Source organism: Panulirus ornatus, chromosome 46, assembly GCF_036320965.1.
Source record: "Panulirus ornatus isolate Po-2019 chromosome 46, ASM3632096v1, whole genome shotgun sequence".
NCBI lineage: Eukaryota > Metazoa > Arthropoda > Malacostraca > Decapoda > Palinuridae > Panulirus > Panulirus ornatus.
The window spans coordinates 3590061-3608643 of NC_092269.1; the positions used below are offsets into that span (position 1 = coordinate 3590061).

The window sequence follows — 18583 nt, forward strand, 5'->3', positions numbered from 1 at the left end:
AAAAATTTTACATTAGTCAAGATATGGAAATTTGTTTACAAATATAGAATTTGCATGATTCATGATATTCAAATATGACACTCATCTAGTTTAAAAGTAGAAATCTACTGTACCCACTAAGTTGGAATCAGGTTCGAGACGAATTTACAAGAAGCTTAAATCCTCCCCCCCCCCCCTGATTAATCTGCTACGTAAACACAGGTTTTAAAACTATTTACACTTAACACAAGTTAATGGTATTAATGTAATAAACAAGTATTTCAAGAATTATATAATATATATTTATATTTCTTGAAGATGTAATTGCAGAATGTTCTGGTAACTACGAACATAAATGACCAGAGTAATTTTTGAAAATTTTTATTTTTTATATAAATTTAATATTGCTACTGAATGTTTGCAATGTTAAGAAACAAAATTGTACAGTACAGTACATTTCTTGAGGGATGAAAGCGTTTTCATCCTACATACGTATTACAATAGATAAAAATTGATAAGTCCGTATTGGTGTTACATTGATTTTTAACATATAGTTTCCTGAAATGGGGAAATTTGTAAAGCGTTTCCAGATTATAGGGTTACTTTAGACACGTTGGATTGTAGAGGAAGACCTGTGCCTCAATACTTTTAATTGTCGCGTGACTCGTGTCCTTGGCCAGCTCAGTAGTAGTTGGAGTATTATATTCTGGTTCTCTTTGTCTGTAACCAGTCATGACAAAGTGTCACTTATCCGTTTCTTATGGTTTTACTTGCATCTGTATACAGGAAACATTTGCGAACCTTCCCCGCGCCAGAAATGTTAATACTCAATTTTAGTCTGTTGATCGTATTGTGTGCACTAACCATCTTAATTCTCCCTTAATTTGGCACGATAGATGATTGATTTAAACTTAGGAGTTTCTTTCCATCTTTAGCAAAATGAATTTTACGTTTTTTTTACATGAAAAAAAGAAAATAGTTCATCAGTCACTTGCCGAAGATAGTGCACGTGACGTCACGCAAAGGTTTGGAAAACATGATAAGCTTGATTCACAAAACCTCGTGTGTGTGTGTGTGTGTGTGTGTGTGTGTGTGTGTGTGTGTGTGTAAAAGTCACTAAGATCCAAGCATGACTGGCACTTGTCAATGACAGCTCGCCTTCGGGAAGTAAGAATATTTACTGTCGTACAGGCTTTGCTAACAATTACAGATACTCAAAGTGAGATCTACATGGAAAAAGCCTTCACCCTCCCTGCTCTTGTTAACATTCCAATCAAAACCCTTATTTCATTAAAGCAAAGGCTTCCATAAGTAGAAGTTTTGTACGCCATGTCTTAATTAGATGTCCTTTTTAGTGAAATTATTTGTAAATACTAATTGACAACTATTCACAGGTAAGGCCACCGAGCGCGTCGTCTGCTCCAGTACTTCAAGCTGCAGCAATCAGTTTACAGAGATGCACGGTAAGGAGTTCGCATTTTAGTGATTTTGTTATATCATTAGTGTTAACAGACAGTGAATAAGGTAAATGCTACTTCGTGTGGGACAGCATTAACCTGCGTATCAACGCTTGCTTCGAAATAATTTCGGTGTGAGGAAAAAAAAAGTTTGAAAGTGTTTTTGACGACGGAATGGCATCAGACATATCAGCAAAACCATCAAAATGGAATATGTTTTCCAGGTGAGTTCATTAGTTTCTTTTTTCTCTTTTACGGTGTTGCATTTATGATAAACTTTGTATTATTGTTTATCGGAGAAGGAATTACAGTTCCGTAAATAGGCTACGTAAAGTAGGTTAGGTATGGGTTTAAGTTTTGGTCAATGAAAAAATATCCTTATCGTCATTTTCGTCGCTATTTTATCAGCTGGTGTCGTGTGGCAAGCACGGTTCGTTATCTACCGCCCATGAATATATTTTCCAGTCCCTTACAATCGCTTACTTTTCCCCACTTCCAGCAGTTACCCGGTTAGAGATCAATGGCAATTCTCCTTTCCTCGTTGTCATACGTGTCGTGTCAACTGCATATCCCATGTTTTTTATGTGTATGTTGGCAGGTCCTCGATATGTACGATGTAAAGGATGGAAAAGAGGATGCTTCTCTGAAGGGATGTTTTGTGCTCTCTCTCTCTCTCTCTCTCTCTCTCTCTCTCTCTCTCTCTCTCTCTCTCTCTCTCTCTCTCTCTCTCTCTCTCTCTCTCTCTCTCTCTCTCTCTTAATAACGTTATTTCTCACGAATAACCATCCTCAGGCATATACTTTCCAGCAATTTCACTTTTGTAAGAATTTGAGAAGGTGAACCAGCAGAAGAAGAAAAAAGAAGCTTATTGCACTGCGAAGCGTTTATTCTTTTTCTCTAAACTGATATTAGCTGACTTTCTCAGCCGATAAATGTTGGACACGATGTGCTACCCTTTTGAAGTTTGGGCATGTGTTCGGACCTGTGTGCAAAACAGTGGTAATCACTCGACATGGCAGGATAGCGGCAGTCGTGTTCCTCTATAAGACATATCAGAGTGGAAGGTATTATTTCGTGCAATGTATACGACACAATGCCGCAAAAAAAAAAAAAAAAAAAAAAATATATATATATATATATATATATATATATATATATATATATATATATATATATATATATATATAAACCACTATTCTGTTTTAATCGATATGTTAACTCAATATGAGTCATACAGATTTTTAATGTTTTAGGAATGAGCATAAAATCGGGTATATACCCGATTCTATGTTCATTTTATGTTTGTTATTGTTATATGTAGACCAGTGAGCTGTCACATCAAGTATATTGTCCTGTGTTCGCACAATTGGAGTCCAAAAATTCTCTTATTTTCGATTAATTAATGTCAGGTATGATAGGATGAAAACGCTTTCATCCCTCAAGAAATATACTGTACTGTACAATTTAGTTTAAAGGCATTTTATTCGATTATAGGTTACTCTAAGTGCTTGTAGTTTGTATTAGAAATATTAACATTTCAAAATTTCTTCAGATATCTATGTGATTATTTTCATTTAGATAAAAAACATGTATTCCTGATAATATCATGATTCATGAATATAAGTTTTATTAATGCTTACACGCTGCTTTAAACAGTATTGATTAGCAACATCACAAGTCTTAAAACGTGAGTTTACGTGGTTGGGTGATTAAGTATACCCCAGATGAATTTAGATTATCCTCAAATTAGACTCTTTATCCTGTCACTGTGACTCGGGTGATAGGTCAAAGAAATGTTGGCTTTCAAGCAGAGGGCCGTTATTGTTTGAAAATAGCAGAATTTTAGTCTTTTCACTACAACTTTTACAATGTTTTTCCTCGTGAACAATCTATTACCGTTTTCTCTCGGTTAATACCTGAACATTTTCTGTGATTTTGACAATTCCTTTTGAACTTACAGAACAGTTGCATAACTAGATAAGATCCCATGAAATTAATGCCTACCTTTTATTAGTGAGGAATGCATCGTTTTCATTACAGAAAATCATATATGCAACGTATTTTTTTTCACAGTATGGTCTTCGAATGATGTCAGACATCTGAAGACGACGATGTGCCAAGTTTTCAGTTGGTTGTTATATACTGTCATGGACGACATTTTTTATCCTGATATTTAATAAGCCTAGATATCACGTTAGAAGTACAAATGACGGTCTTTTTGCGGTTATGTGAATAAAGATTAGACACGGGGGGGGGGGGGGGAAATACCTGGAAAGTAGATTCATGGAGGCAGAAATAAATTCGGCCTTGAACTTTTTAAAACCTAACGCATTGTATGTTGATAATCCTTGTGGGGGGGGAAAAAAAGTACCTTGCTTCATTCAAAGTAGAATGTTTGCCCCTTGAATTCATACATTTTGCTTAAGGGTGAAATCGGATAGCTGTGCCGTGGAAAGATGATCAGATCAAGACTATCTTTTGATAAAATTTCGGATAACATGTTTAAAATCGCCTTTCAACGTTTGTTAGCTAGCTGTTGCACTCTTTACATTTAAGCGATTACAGACTCCCCGCTGCTGCACATTAGCTTTCTAGTGTCCCCGTTAACGCTGTCGTTTATACAGTTTATTTCTGGTGGTTTTCTCAGTGTACCTGAATTTATAAAGTATTTGTCTAAACTGATTTTGAAGGTAATTATAGTCCAAACATTCACTACGTTTGACGATAAGTGCTCAACACGCCTATAGGAAAAGAATATTTTTCCCAGGTCCGTTCTACATCTTTTAGCTTTGAGTTTTATTCCATTTGTCTTGGTAACCGTATATTCTTGCATTTCGAAAAGATATGTATGATTTACTTTATCGAACTCGTTCAGAATTTTGAACACTTGAATTAAGTCGCCGCGAAGCCTACGTTTTTTAAGGGAGAAGAGATCCAATCGCTTTAGCATCTCTTCGTATGCCAGACTTCTAAGTTTGTCGAAACGCAGCATATGAATGTATACCTTTTTATCAAATTTTTTTTTCTAAGATTTACTTATAAGCAGTAGAAGTTTAAAGTACACTCAACGTTAAAGACTTATTTCAACGCTTACATAGCTAATTGAATCAAATGTTAATAGATATGTTATGTTACGTAGCAAAGGTTAGGTAATTTTACATGCTGTATGAAATACTGTACCTGTATTGTACTGCCTTTTTGAAGGGATGCGCATTCATCCTTAAAGAAAATTATTTATAATTAGTGAAAGGATAGGGGTGATGATGCGGGCCTCAAGTCCCATCAAACAAGATTATATGATTCTTTGAAGGCGACTGAAAGTGGCAGATGGGGTGTGGGAACAGCAGGGAGCTCACTGAGACCTTTGCTATTCATGCCAAATTATAAGATGTCAAACTGGCTTCGCTGCTTTTAGTTTAACGTAGTCTTTATGGATGTTTGGGGATCTGCACTGTCAAAAACACACTTCTCACATGTATTGAGGACGTGTAGTTTCTAAATTATCATGATCATGTGATTTGGTTTTAATTATAGGTTTTAAACACAACACTGACAGCCTTAATTACCCTGACATTCGATGGTCTTGTAGTCCAGTTAACCAGACATCAAGACGATTTAGTTATTCGCCCACCTGTGTAGTGTGTCATTATTTATAGACTTGTATTGGATTAATAATGATCGACTATAACACCCCTACAGGCACACACGGGCTGGCTGCCTTGTGCCAGTAATGCCTTACCAGGAGGAACCGGGCTGTCAATGTCAAGAAACTGTGCCAGGTTCTCTTGGCTGGATCTCTACACACACGTTAATATTACGAAATATAAAATTTGAATACAAATAATCAAAATTATAATGTATATTTGTTAATGATCCATGGTCAGAATATACTTTTTAATGTACATTAAAAAGAGGTAGAATATTTGAATGAAATTGTTTAGCAAAACAGATATATTATCGATCGGACAGAATTTCATAATTTTGCAATACTGTATTGAATTTTTTGGGAAGGATGTGTGCACGTCCTTTTTTATTACTGTATAGTAGTCGGTATGTAAAGATACATTAGGGTTAACGGTAGCCCAAACGATTACACACTTCCTATATATAAATGAAATTGATTGATAGGCAGAAAGCCTAGGCAACCAGCTAGAAAGGACGCCTGCGATTTCGTTAATTTCGACCTGTTGTGCTGACGAGAAGCCATTGTATGGCCCTGGAAAAATTAGGTAACAAGAGTATTTATTTTTGGTCTAAAATCATAAGTTTTTTCCAGCAGTGTTTAGCAGTGTGACTTTAATCAGTGCAATTAACTATTTAATGACCGTAAAACATTTGTCAAAAACACATCGTATTTTTATTAGAAAAAAAAATTGATAAGGGCAGACAGTATGAATTATGTACGTGTATATATGTATATGTTTGTGTGTGTATATATATGTATACGTTGAGATGTTTTTTTTTTTTTTTTTTTTTTTTTTTTTTTTTTTTTATACTTTGTCGCTGTCTCCCGCGTTTGCGAGGTAGCGCGAGGAAACAGACGAAAGAAATGGCCCAACCCCCATACACACGTACATACACACGTCCACACACGCAAATATACATACCTACACAGCTTTCCATGGTTTACCCCAGACGCTTCACATGCCTTGATTCAATCCACTGACAGCACGTCAACCCCTGTATACCACATCGCTCCAATTCACTCTATTCCTTGCCCTCCTTTCACCCTCCTGCATGTTCAGGCCCCGATCACACAAAATCTTTTTCACTCCATCTTTCCACCTCCAATTTGGTCTCCCTCTTCTCCTCGTTCCCTCCACCTCCGACACATATATCCTCTTGGTCAATCTTTCCTCACTCATTCTCTCCATGTGCCCAAACCATTTCAAAACACCCTCTTCTGCTCTCTCAACCACGCTCTTTTTATTTCCACACATCTCTCTTACCCTTACGTTACTTACTTTGAGATGTATAGGTATGTATATGTGCGTGTGTGGGCGTGTATGTATATACATGTGTATATGGGTGGGTTGGGCCATTCTTTCGTCTGTTTCCTTGCGCTTCCTCGCTAACGCTGGAGACAGCGACAAAGTATAATAAAAAAGAGTATATTATATATATATATATATATATATATATATATATATATATATATATATATATATATATATATAGTTAAGCTTATAACTTTTTTGTCATATTTTTTTTATCGGGATGATATCCATTACAACTGAGTAAAACCCAAGTTCGTAGTATGTGTATGTGACATTTTTGTACAGTGCTGGGAGGGAGTTCGACAATCAGGAGGAGGCGGGATAATAGGTCGTCACAATTAAAGCAACTCAGCCATGCATTACCGGTCGCTGTTGTCTTAAAAGCTTCCAGTGTAATCTTTCTCGTTATCGTAAGGTCTTCGTTATCATCTTCCACCTTCTAATGATACATTCCATGATAGTATAACATACCTGTGATTAGGATGTGAACGCATCCTTCTAAAAACACAATACAATACAATACAATACGATTTTCTGTTAATATTGTTTGGGCTTTGGATATATTAATGTCGCATAGTATTTCGTGCAAATTTATATAAAATTATTTATGTAAATCTAAGAAAATGTTGTATGAACTCTTCTAGTAATACCATACCTATTTTTACATACATTTTATGTAGTTTTTGTTAATTTAGAAAAAGATTTGTTGATGTATATTTCTGCTATTCTATGGCTACGTATATGTTTGTAAGCTTAATATATCTTTGGTGATCTATGGAATATTGCGATAATATTCCTAGCAGTCGACAAATTCGGCTTATTCAACCAGGGGTTGTAACTTTACGGTTTAATGACATCCGAATATTACCCTCTCCCCCAGATCTTTTCGAATATCCCCAGATCTTTTCGAAAATATTTTCTATGGTATACCTATAATGCAGTCGTTTTCTTTCTACTCGCGGACGGTCTTATGGTTTTCTTCAGTATTAGTTAACTTAAAATTTCTTGAAATATTATCCATTTACTTGAAATAACGGAAATGAAGAAACAAATTTGTCTACATAGCATCATTTCTTACTATTTCCTACTGAGAATTCGTGTTTGTGAATTTTGATATTTGTTACTGCGGAATGCTCTGAAAATTTACATGCGAGAAATTTTTATTTCATTTATTTTCAGGTAATGCAACCCTCTAACTATTGAGTACAAATTCATAAGATTGTTTTTGAGTTGCAGTTCATGAATGAAGGCGAATGTAACTGAAAAATAACATTATCAGTTTCGTATTTACATTGATCCAGAGGTGTGGATTATCATATTTCAAATCATTATACATGTTAATTTAGGAAAAAATGACAAACAGTTTATAGTTTTTTATAAAAGCATAATACTTTTATGTAAAGCTGATGCAGATGTTACATTCAAAGGGAAATGCTAGCATAAGTAATTATACAGGATTTGAAAACTTGATATTTAATTTATATACATAAAAAATTTGGGTATAAATTAAGAATTTTTCGTATAGTACAGTAAATTTTTTAAGGGATGATGACGTATTCATCCATAAATACTACATGATTAATTAGATGCTGAACGTGTTATTTGTAAATTATTAAAAAAAAACTGGTCAAAGATTTAAAAGTTTTCATTATTTTAGAATTTTGTAGGGATGGTTGCGTACTTGATTATTATATGTATGTGACTAAAATTGAAAAAAAAAAATTGTGGCGATCCAACATGTTCATGTACGTTTATTTGTTATTAAGGATAAGTAGTTATTTTTTAGGAAGCGGTGACATTTTCACAGTAGTTATGTTCGTAATTTGCAACGGAAGTTTTTAAAGCAGTTTGTTTTTATCATTTTTGTCTCCGAGAATGCATTAGTAAATATAAGTTTTCCAGTCTTAAGTTGTCCAGTTGACCATAAATCAATAAGGACTACGTTAAATCGAAAGCAGTGTCGCCAGTACATTGCAATGGCTATGAGAAATTGGCATTATTAATAGATTCAGTATTGTGTCGCCTTCATAGCGCAGCAGACACTTGGGGAACACTTCGTTCCTCGTCTAGTCACAATCAGAATCTCCATAAGATTAGACAGCTGTTTCCTTGCTTTTAAAGAATAGCATGGCATAAGACTCATGTTATACATGAGTCACTTGTGTGTGTGTGTGTGTGTGTGTAAAGATTCACTATTTCTGAGTTTGAGACGGGCCTAAGTCAATGATAGGCCGATTTTGGATGTGCCATTACTTGCACAGGTCGGGTATGTGTTCTTGGAATGCCATTGACGGTATATAGGTCGGATGTGTTGCTCTTTGAGTGTCGGTACTGGCAAAGATTGGCCCATGGGTGACTTTGAGTTTATTAGATACAGCCCCTTTTATCTGGATGTGTTTTGCATATAGTTATTTTCTTGAAGACTTTCAGTGTGCACATAGTGTATCAGATTGTACTTCAGTAATATCTATGTACATGATATATAACCAGGATATTGTTAAGAAAATTTATAGATCATTTTAATATACTTTACCTCTCAATCCTCCTCTTCTGTACCCCAAGACTTTCTAATAACGTGTTTTGAACTCTCTTATTATTGAAGCAACTGTTTGTCTTATGAAATTTGTTACATGTGAATTCTATAAAACGGAAGAATTTTTATTTTCATAATTTTTTCGAATGTGTTTAAAGTTGTCATGATTTATTCCATTTATGAAATAGTGAATATATTTTTTTTTAAGAAATTCAAATGGGATAAATGTAAAATAGAGTGAGTTGCAGAAGAATTATGCAGCGGTAAGAATGGTCAGTGGACTCTCTAATGAGAATATGAAAGAACAGTTGAGAAAAGTGTTAACATTTTCTAAATGTTAAGGAATTCAGAAATTCAATATTGATGACGTCATCTCCCTGTGATGCTGGGGAACAACTGATAAACACCGTCACTTATAAACAAATAAGTCGTGTTGTGGTTGGCAAGGCTCTAAGGCTTTAAGTCTTGTATATCTGTGGTTGTGAGCGGGAAGTTACTAGTCGTGTGCAGCAGTGGTGGTCATCAACATGGAAGCCTCAAGTCGTGTGCAGCAGTGGTCGTGAACAGGGAATAGTCAAATCGTGTGCAACAGTGGTCGTGTACAGTAAAGCTACAAGTTGTGTGCAGCTGTGGTCTTGAACAGGGGAGGTACAAGTTACGTGCAGCAGTGGCCATGAACAGGGGAGGTACAGCTTTTGGGCAGCTATGGTCATGAACAGGGAAGCTACAAGTTACTTGCAGCAGCGGTCATGAACAGAGGAGGTACAGCTTTTGTGCAGCTATGATCATGAACAGGGAAGCTACAAGCTACGTACAGCGATGGTCATGAACAGGGAAGCTACAACTTTTGTGCATCAGTGTTTGTGAACAGGGGAGCTACAATTCTTGTGCAGCAGTTATCATAAACATGTTAGCTGTAAGGTATGTGCAGCAGTGGTCATGAACAGGGAAGCTACAAGTTTAATGCAGCATTGATCTTGAACAGGAAAGCTACAAATCGTGTGCGCCAGTTGTCATGAGCTGGGAAGCTACGTATCGTGTGAGGTGGAGTTCATGAGTACAGAAGCTACAAGTTGGTGACATTAGTGGTCATAATCCCGAGTACTCATAAGTGAGAAAGCTACAGGTCATTCGCAGTAGGCGTGAGTGAGGAAACTTCATATAAACTGCATACTTCAACTTGAAGTGAAGAAGCAATATGGCAAGCATTGCTTTTGATGTAAAGATTACAGACGCTTTTGGTTATTTTTACAACTATGATAAAGCGTTGCAAGAAATTCAGTCATTTCAGAGAGAGACAGGTACATATTTCTGCCAGGCTTGGAGCCACATAAAGGAGTCTTTGCATCCAGGTATGTATTTGTCAGAGTTTACCATCACCTTTGCAATAATAGTCGTGGGTGAAATTGAAAATATAAGCATCACTAATTATGTTTCAATTAACTGAAGTGTTGTCTGGTTATCTATTGGCTTATCTTTCCATTGCTTTTAGCTTAAAGTAGTCAGTGTCTTTGTTCTGTAGAGCTAATATAATATCTATAAAACTGAGTGAGTTGTGGAGCATGATATGGAGCATTGAATTACATTAAGTAATTCTAGATAAGGCAAAAGGGTTGTGTTTTAAGAAAAATATAGGGTGATAAACAAATAAGAATTATACCTATAAAGTAACAGAACTGATATATACCTTACTTGATATCACCAAGTAACTGAAATGATTATAAAAAACATACCGATTTTGTATTTGTCAATCAATCAAGATCATAAGGCCACTTGCATTGTCTTTGTTAACATTTCATATCAGTTTAACATACCTCAGTTTTGGGTGTGACTGGTATGTTTTAACTAAAATACTGAATATTGATATAGATTTTGACTTAGGAAGGTTCATGAGGTTGTCATGAGTTCGATTGATGCATACACTTATTATTTACTTTTTTATTACAGTATTATCTTAATTTGCTGATAAAAGAAAATCACTAGAGAGCAGGACAAAGCCGTAATATACTGCTAGTGCCTCATATGATATCCAACAAAATATTATTCATTCATGCTTCACAACTGTTACTCTAGTTTCTAAATGCCACATATTGCAGAATAATACCAAAGTTAACAGCTATGTGGAACTGAACTATTGAATTATGTTGCAACCATATTAGCTGTAGAATGCATCAGGATTTCATAAGATTGTTGCTTATATTTCATCACCGGAAGGTCATGTATAATACAGTACTTCTAATGTCTGTATGTTAATATCCATTCTGAAGATAGACTTTACAAGCTCTCATCTCGATAATGTTTTACTGTTCCTTTATATTCTCTAATTTCATTTACTGAATCTCCCATGTCAATAATAATTGGTATTACTTCATGTCTGTTGTTTTTTCCTCTTGTCTAAACAGATATACTCCTTTTTTATGTGTATATTATTGTTATATCTATTATGTATGCGCCTTCTACTACTTTTCACTTTTTTTTCAGAAATCAAGCCTGGAGCACATAAGATTTTCTGGAATGATGGTGAAAATAGTAGGGTCAAAAAGTGTCAGTTGGATTTTGATGGTATCCCGTACATCGTTCTCGGAAGCCGCATATATGATTGTCAGTATGGAGTTGACCGCAATTTGAATCACAAACGGAGGTACAAGGAAGCTCAAATGAAAGGTGATAATATATTCAGAAAGCGCTATCACCGGATCCAGGCAACCAAAAAGCAAGACTGCCCTGCTCAGATTTACTTGCGAGAGATTGTAAAATTTCCTGATTTCAGAATAATTTCTAATACTGAATATTATAGAAGAAAGTCTTCTGCCAGAGTTCAGAATGCCTTGAAGAGTGGAAATGTTTGTGGAGAAAAAAGGACATACGTACACTTTCCATATATATCAGACCATAAAAATCATTCTCTTGAAGAGGTACGTGGATTGAAGCATCCAATTGATTCTCGACTTAAAAAAAAGATTCATGAATTAGTTGCTGATGGAATAACAGATGTCAAAACGCTTAAGTCAATTCTTTGTCAGTTTGTACAAACAGAGTTGTTTGCAGGGAAAGATTTGCCATCAAAGAGCAATCGACATTTTTATCCAAAAAAGTCTGACATTCAGAATTGCATCAACTTAGCCTCAATTAAATTGAAAATCTCTCAGTCAGACCAAGAGTATGTAGAAACCAAAATTCAAGAATGGCAACAGAGTCAGCCAGAGGACAAATTTTTCTTCCGACCTTATGCAGATGTGAAAGATGAGAGTTCATTTCACTCGCCTAATTGTGGACAGCAGTTATTGGTTGTGCATCAAACCAAATGGCAACGTCAGTTATTAGAATGGTATGGCCAGGATCTGTGTTTATTAGATGGCACTTATAAGACATCAGAAAATTCTCTACCTCTGTTTTTTCTAGTGGTCAAAACTAGTATAGATTTCCAAGTTGCTGGATCTTTTATAGTTCAGAGTGAAACTGCAGCTGCTGTGAAAGAGGCCCTTGGTGTTTTTAGGCTATGGAATCCTAAATGGAAACCTTTCTTATTCATGTCTGATTTATCTGATATTGAGATAACTGCAATTGAACAGACATTTGAAGATGTGACTGTTCTCCTCTGTGATTATCAGCGTGAACAAGCTTGGGAAAGATGGGCCTTGAACACTGATAATGGTGTCACTGCAGTTAAAGAGGAAGCTCTTTCATATTTGAGAAGAATTGCCCAGACCAACTCAGTCCAAGAATTCAGTGAAGCAGAAAAGGATCTCTTCAGCAGTGACATCTGGATAAAAAACAGAAAGTTGCAGAAGTGGTTTGGGAAGTTCTGGCTGCCTGAACATCAGGTAATTTGTTTTTTTCCGTAAGTTTGTTGTAACGTACAGTTCATTCATCTTTCAGATCATCCATCCATGTGTTTGTCTATTTGCCGTACAGAACTGACTTGCAGATTTAGTTCACAGTGAGGATTAAGATTACTGTAAATTCAGTTAAGTTTACACTATCTACACTTCTAATGTTTTCCTATCATCAGAAGTCTCTTCTTGTTCATTTAATGATTTTTTTTTTTTTTTTTTTTTTTTTATACTTTGTCGCTGTCTCCCGCGTTTGCGAGGTAGCGCAAGGAAACAGACAAAAGAAATGGCCCAATCCCCCCCCCATACACATGTACATACACACGTCCACACACGCAAACATACATACCTACACAGCTTTCCATGGTTTACCCCAGACGCTTCACATGCCTTGATTCAATCCACTGACAGCACGTCAACCCCTGTATACCACATCGCTCCAATTCACTCTATTCCTTGCCCTCCTTTCACCCTCCTGCATGTTCAGGCCCCGATCACACAAAATCTTTTTCACTCCATCTTTCCACCTCCAATTTGGTCTCCCTCTTCTCCTCGTTCCCTCCACCTCCGACACATATATCCTCTTGGTCAATCTTTCCTCACTCATTCTCTCCATGTGCCCAAACCACTTCAAAACACCCTCTTCTGCTCTCTCAACCACGCTCTTTTTATTTCCACACATCTCTCTTACCCTTACGTTACTCACTCAATCAAACCACCTCACACCACACATTGTCCTCAAACATCTCATTTCCAGCACACCCATCCTCCTGCGCACAACTCTATCCATAGCCCACGCCTCGCAACCATACAACATTGTTGGAACCACTATTCCTTCAAACATACATAGGTAAAGTGTGTGAAGGGAGAAAGCCAAGAGCAAATGTGAACAAGAGCAAGGCTACTAGGTACAGCAGGGTTGAGGGTCAAGTCAATTGGGAGGCATGTTTGAATGGAGAAAAACTGGATGAAGTCAAGTGTTCCAGATATTCTCTTGTATATATTCTGTTGTGTATAAATGTCTATTCACCTTTTTCCAAGTTCTTTCACTCTCGTTTTGCTCTCATCCAATTGTTTTGCTGTGATAGCGGAATCCCATAGGGTTCAGTATTAAAACCAGTGATATATGTAATCTTTGTAAGTATCATGCCATAAAAACTTGAATCTTTCATGATTACAGTTGCAGATGCAGAACATAGGAAAAAAGTAAAGAATTTGCAAGAATGCTGAAACTTGCAAAAAGGCTTTGATATAGTGCACCAGTAGTTGCCTTAATAGCAAGTGATATACAACCCAAACAAGTGTAGTGGAGATGATTATGAGAGAAACAGACCAAATTTTGTCAAACTTGATCTCAGATGCACTGACATGAAGTGGAAGAAGATATTCATATCTTCAACATTAGGTGAAACACAAAAAACACCAGCCTGGTTTTTTCCACTGAGAAAATAACTGCTAGAGAAAGTTGAATATGTGACAAGAATGATTCCTGAATTAAAAATGAAATATGTGGAAATGAAGGAAGCCACTACCAAATTCTGTAGTGGTAAGAGTGATGTTAAAATTATGTAGTTTTATGCAGTGCAGTGGATAGTCACATATGTAGAATACACAAGGAATTTGACTAAAGATTTGTTGGGGAGGATGTGAGGAAACATTTCTTTAGTAATAAAGGCAGTATAGTATAATTGTGGAATAAGCCAAGTATAGTGTTAAGTGCTGAGAGCATAAGGAAATTCAAGAACTCGTATTACAGAAACCTGAGGTTAATTGATAAGGCCCCTGATTGGTAAACTTTCCTTCATGCATGCACAAGTAAGTGATTAGAAATATGTTAGGTATGGGTAAAAGCATGACAAAAATTTGTTAGACCTGAGGAACAGACGAATGGAAATTACTAAAGCCGAAAGAATTCTAGAAGGGGAGTTTACAAGGAAAGGTTTGACTGTATGACTAAAGGGGTTGGTGCAAGAGGAAGAATACCTGTGACATGGGTTTGTGGAGTTGTAGAATGTTGGAGGGAGATAAAAGGGGGATGAATGTATGGAATGGTGCTTGCAAGGGAGGCATGTAAGGACACGGATAAGTGGAGACTCTTTGGCTGAGGCCACCCCACCGCAATGGGAATTCCCAGAAGAAATGGATGTGAGAGAGATGTAGATAGAATAGAAATGATAGATGGAGAGACCATGAGAATCTGCCTGTACTGAAGAACAGATTTAATTGGATTGCTTTTTTCATTATACAGTTGATCCCCTTTTACTTTTTCAGCTTGTAGCATTATTTATGCAATATTCCTTTATCTGAATAAATAGTTTTCAAACAGATTTTCTTTGTTGAAAGAATTGTAAGACTTAGTCGGCATTTTTATTCTTCTTTTCTAGAAGTGGGTTTGGGCATATCGAAAGGATCATCTTCTTGACCACTTCAACACATACAATGGAATTGAACAACTTAATGAAACCTTTAAGTATTACCACCTGAAAAGTCAGGACCAGAATGCTCTGAGTGGAATGCTCTGTATTCTGGTAGAGTATTTTCTGCCTGACCTCTACACCAAGTACTTACAGGTATGCTAGAATTTTAGCACTGACAGAGGTGGATAGTAGCATTGTCCTTAAAAATCCATGAGACTATATGTAAGCAGTTTTCTGTGTGGTTGTAAAAGGTTCAAAAAGTTATGTGATTGTTTCATAGAACACAGAGAAGAGGTAGACTGTGGGAGAGCTCTATTTTAGGTGAGAATGCCAGGGATACGAGTTTTTACTGTACATATTGGAATTGTTTGCTTTGTGAAGGTGGAGGTGTGGATGGAGACATTTCTCACTTGACTGATCAACTAGTATGTAAAATGGAAAACAAAAATGCTTATGTTAGTGTTAAAGCTAGTAATTCATTTAATTGTTCTTGGCATGAGATTAGGTTGAGAGAGGAAACTGATGCTCTTGACCCACCTTATTTGAATGGAAGTGGAGTTAAAAGTGACAAATAGATAGATAGGTGTTGCTAAACTTTTTGAAACTTTATAATGGTTTATGCAGAAAATGTTATGGAAATTTGTTGCATGAAGGGTCTATTCTTTGATTTCTCTTGCTCTTTAGGAGGAAAAGGTGTATGTGTTGTAAGTAAATTTGTGAGATATGGATTGAAGAGAGGGGCCATTATTTTTTATTAAAAAGCCTCTTGTTACGTAGCATACAAAATAATGAACTTGACATTTCAGAGAAAAACAATATTGCAACTAAGTCACTAAGCTGCCTATTGATCAGTTTTCATTCAACATTTTTCCATTAGTCCTCAGGTTACTTATGTAGAATCTCTCCCAGACACACTAATCTTGATAGTTGTTTACAGTCCCTCTATTATGACACTTCTCCTACACATGTACTCATTCACTTCCTTTTACTACATTTGGTAGAGGTAACATTAAGATTTATTTTTCTTGATTTCAGGACACTTCTGGGGAAGACTTGGAGACCAGTATTCCAGCAGAATCGCCAGCATATGAGGAACCTGAAGAGAATTTTGCTTCAAAATGCCGTGAACTAGTTGACCAAATTCGTAGTTACACTTATCTTTTGGAAGATCAGTTAGCACTGAGGGAGCTCTATGAATCTCTGTTAATTGCATATGACACTGTTTTGGAACATACCAAAGGTAAAAGAGGAATATTGTCAAATCAAACAACTAAGGTCACAAAGAAATCCAGCTTCAGGCCACTGAAGGAGAAGCAATTCCCAAGTGTTCCTGTTGAGGAAAAGGCATGTATCGTCCCTGAAAGCATTGAAGTAATAGCATCAGTTGATGAGGATAATAAATTTGGTGACCTTATAGTTGGACCAGAATGGACTCAGCCTCAAAATGGAAACGTAGAATCTTATATTACATATGATTCGGTTTTGGAACCCTCACTCTGTGAAAAACAGGTACCATTAAAAAAAGAAAATTCTGAAACAAAGCCAGTCAAGAAAGTCCATAAAAAATCATATCAGAGCAAGTCAGGTACAAAAGAGACAAATTCTGTGAAAGTATGGGTAGGGGAAAAGGCATGTCTAACACCTGGAGTCTTCCAAGTGTTAGTGCCAGTTGAGGAGAATAATAAATTGGGAGACCTTGAAATTCATGTGGAGGAAACTCCAAGTGTGATACCTGAAACCTACCAGATATTAATACCAGTTGAAGAAAAAAGTAAAGCTGGTGAGCTTGTGGCAGGAACAGATTGGACCTTCTCTCAAAGTGGAGATGTAGCATCTTATGTGACTGTATCAGATACTTGTATAAAGAAAAGAAAACAAGAAGGAAAGGATGTTACACATAACTGTAAAAGAAAGAGCTGATCACATTAAGAATATGGCATGTCTTCAGTTCTCAAAATAAGATACACAACAAGAACAACGCTGAAGAATAATTGCTGCGAGTTGAAAATATGTCGATGACAGTAACAGATATATTGCAAGTGTACGTGTATTGGTGGCAGAAAAAATAAAATTGGCGTGACTGATTTATTTCTATCAATTTATATCTCTAATGCCCATTTCCTACAGGAACTTCCAGCAAGTAGTTGGCCCACAGCAAAAGAGTCTTCACTTATCCCTGTCCTTGCATACATCTTTCCATGCATTCTTTCAGCATCTCCCTCCCTGTGGAACTCTGTCTATCTATCTGTCTATATTTCTGATGCCTGTTCCCACCTGGAACTCCCTCAAGGGGGTGGCCATGGCAGTAATCTCCATAACAAGTGAATTCCAGTTCTGCTTCTTAGCCTTTAGTGCATCCAGTTCTCTTAGACCTCTCACACCATTCCCTTTAATTGCACTGTCATACACTCTCCTTGAATTCTTTCCACATCCCAAGCCACATCAGGGTAATACAATTCACCCACTTGCCACTCCACAAATCACTCTCTTTGTGTTCCTTGCCAATTCTAGTTTCCAACACAATCTTTCTCAGCTTTTCATTCCCTACCACATAGTCAGTCAAACAATTTTGTTACTCTCTTCCATCATTTCTTATCCAACTATACCTGTGGGTCATCTTGTGTTGAGGAAAGGTGGGTGCAGGAATAAATTTTCAGCACAGGCATCTACAAGATTACTAACATTCATTTACTCAGGCATTCCCCATTTACCAAATACTGTAATGCAGGGAATAAACTCCTCTCAGTGCAGACATCTACAAGATTCTCATTTAGTCCAGGTACTCCCTTTTTACCAGATATGGTTTTTTCACCATGTAGAAAAATGTCTTCATGTTATGGACCTCCATGTCACAATTAGCATTGCTAACTCTGACCCATTCACAGGACACCTACGTTCAAGAACATAGGTTTGAATCTTGGTTGCAGCCATTGGTCCATAGTCAACCCAGCTGTTCATCCTCCCCTAGGGATTGGTTGATGAAATGGATACCTGACTTAGGGTAGGATATATATATTTATACCCACCCAAATTGGAGATGGAAGGATGGAGTGAAAATGAATTTGAGTGATCATGGCCTGAACATGCAGGAGGGTGAAGAGTGTGCAGGATAGAGGGGAATGGGAATGATTTGGGATACAGGGTTCAACATGCTGTCAGTGGACTGAACCAAGACATATGAAGTGACTGGGGTTAACCATTGAAAGGTGTACGGGGCCTGGTTGTAGATAGGAAACTGCTTTTATTGCACTGAACATGACAGCTAGAGAATAGATGTGAGTGAATGTGGCCTTTCTTTGTCTGTTCCTGGCACTACCTTGCTAATGTAGGAAATGGTGATTGAGCATGAAAGAAAGTAAGAAAAGTA

General features: G+C 36.6%; 1 protein-coding gene across 3 annotated transcripts; it reads left to right on the plus strand.

Moving 5' to 3' along the window:
- Positions 1-1373: 1373 nt before the first annotated feature.
- LOC139763077 (uncharacterized) lies at positions 1374-17300 on the plus strand. Of its 3 annotated transcripts, none has more exons than XM_071688686.1 (4): positions 1374-1442; positions 11448-12790; positions 15184-15369; positions 16252-17300. In XM_071688686.1, the coding sequence occupies exons 1-4, from the start codon at positions 1436-1438 to the stop codon at positions 17134-17136; spliced, it is 2421 nt and encodes an 806-aa protein (XP_071544787.1). In that variant the 5' UTR covers positions 1374-1435; the 3' UTR covers positions 17137-17300. The 3 variants fall into 3 exon arrangements, with proteins under 3 accessions (XP_071544787.1, XP_071544789.1, XP_071544786.1); XM_071688688.1 differs by lacking the exon at positions 1374-1442 and adding an exon at positions 1507-1660; XM_071688685.1 differs by lacking the exon at positions 1374-1442 and adding an exon at positions 9340-10318.
- Positions 17301-18583: the final 1283 nt, after the last annotated feature.

Bases quoted from the DNA above. Each gene is read 5' to 3' on its own strand.
- LOC139763077 (XM_071688685.1), top strand. From the start codon at position 10,165: ATGGCAAGCATTGCTTTTGATGTAAAGATTACAGACGCTTTTGGTTAT. The intron at 12,791-15,183 runs GTAATTTGTTTT...CTTCTTTTCTAG, and splicing joins TCTGGCTGCCTGAACATCAG to AAGTGGGTTTGGGCATATCG. The intron at 15,370-16,251 runs GTATGCTAGAAT...TCTTGATTTCAG, and splicing joins TCTACACCAAGTACTTACAG to GACACTTCTGGGGAAGACTT.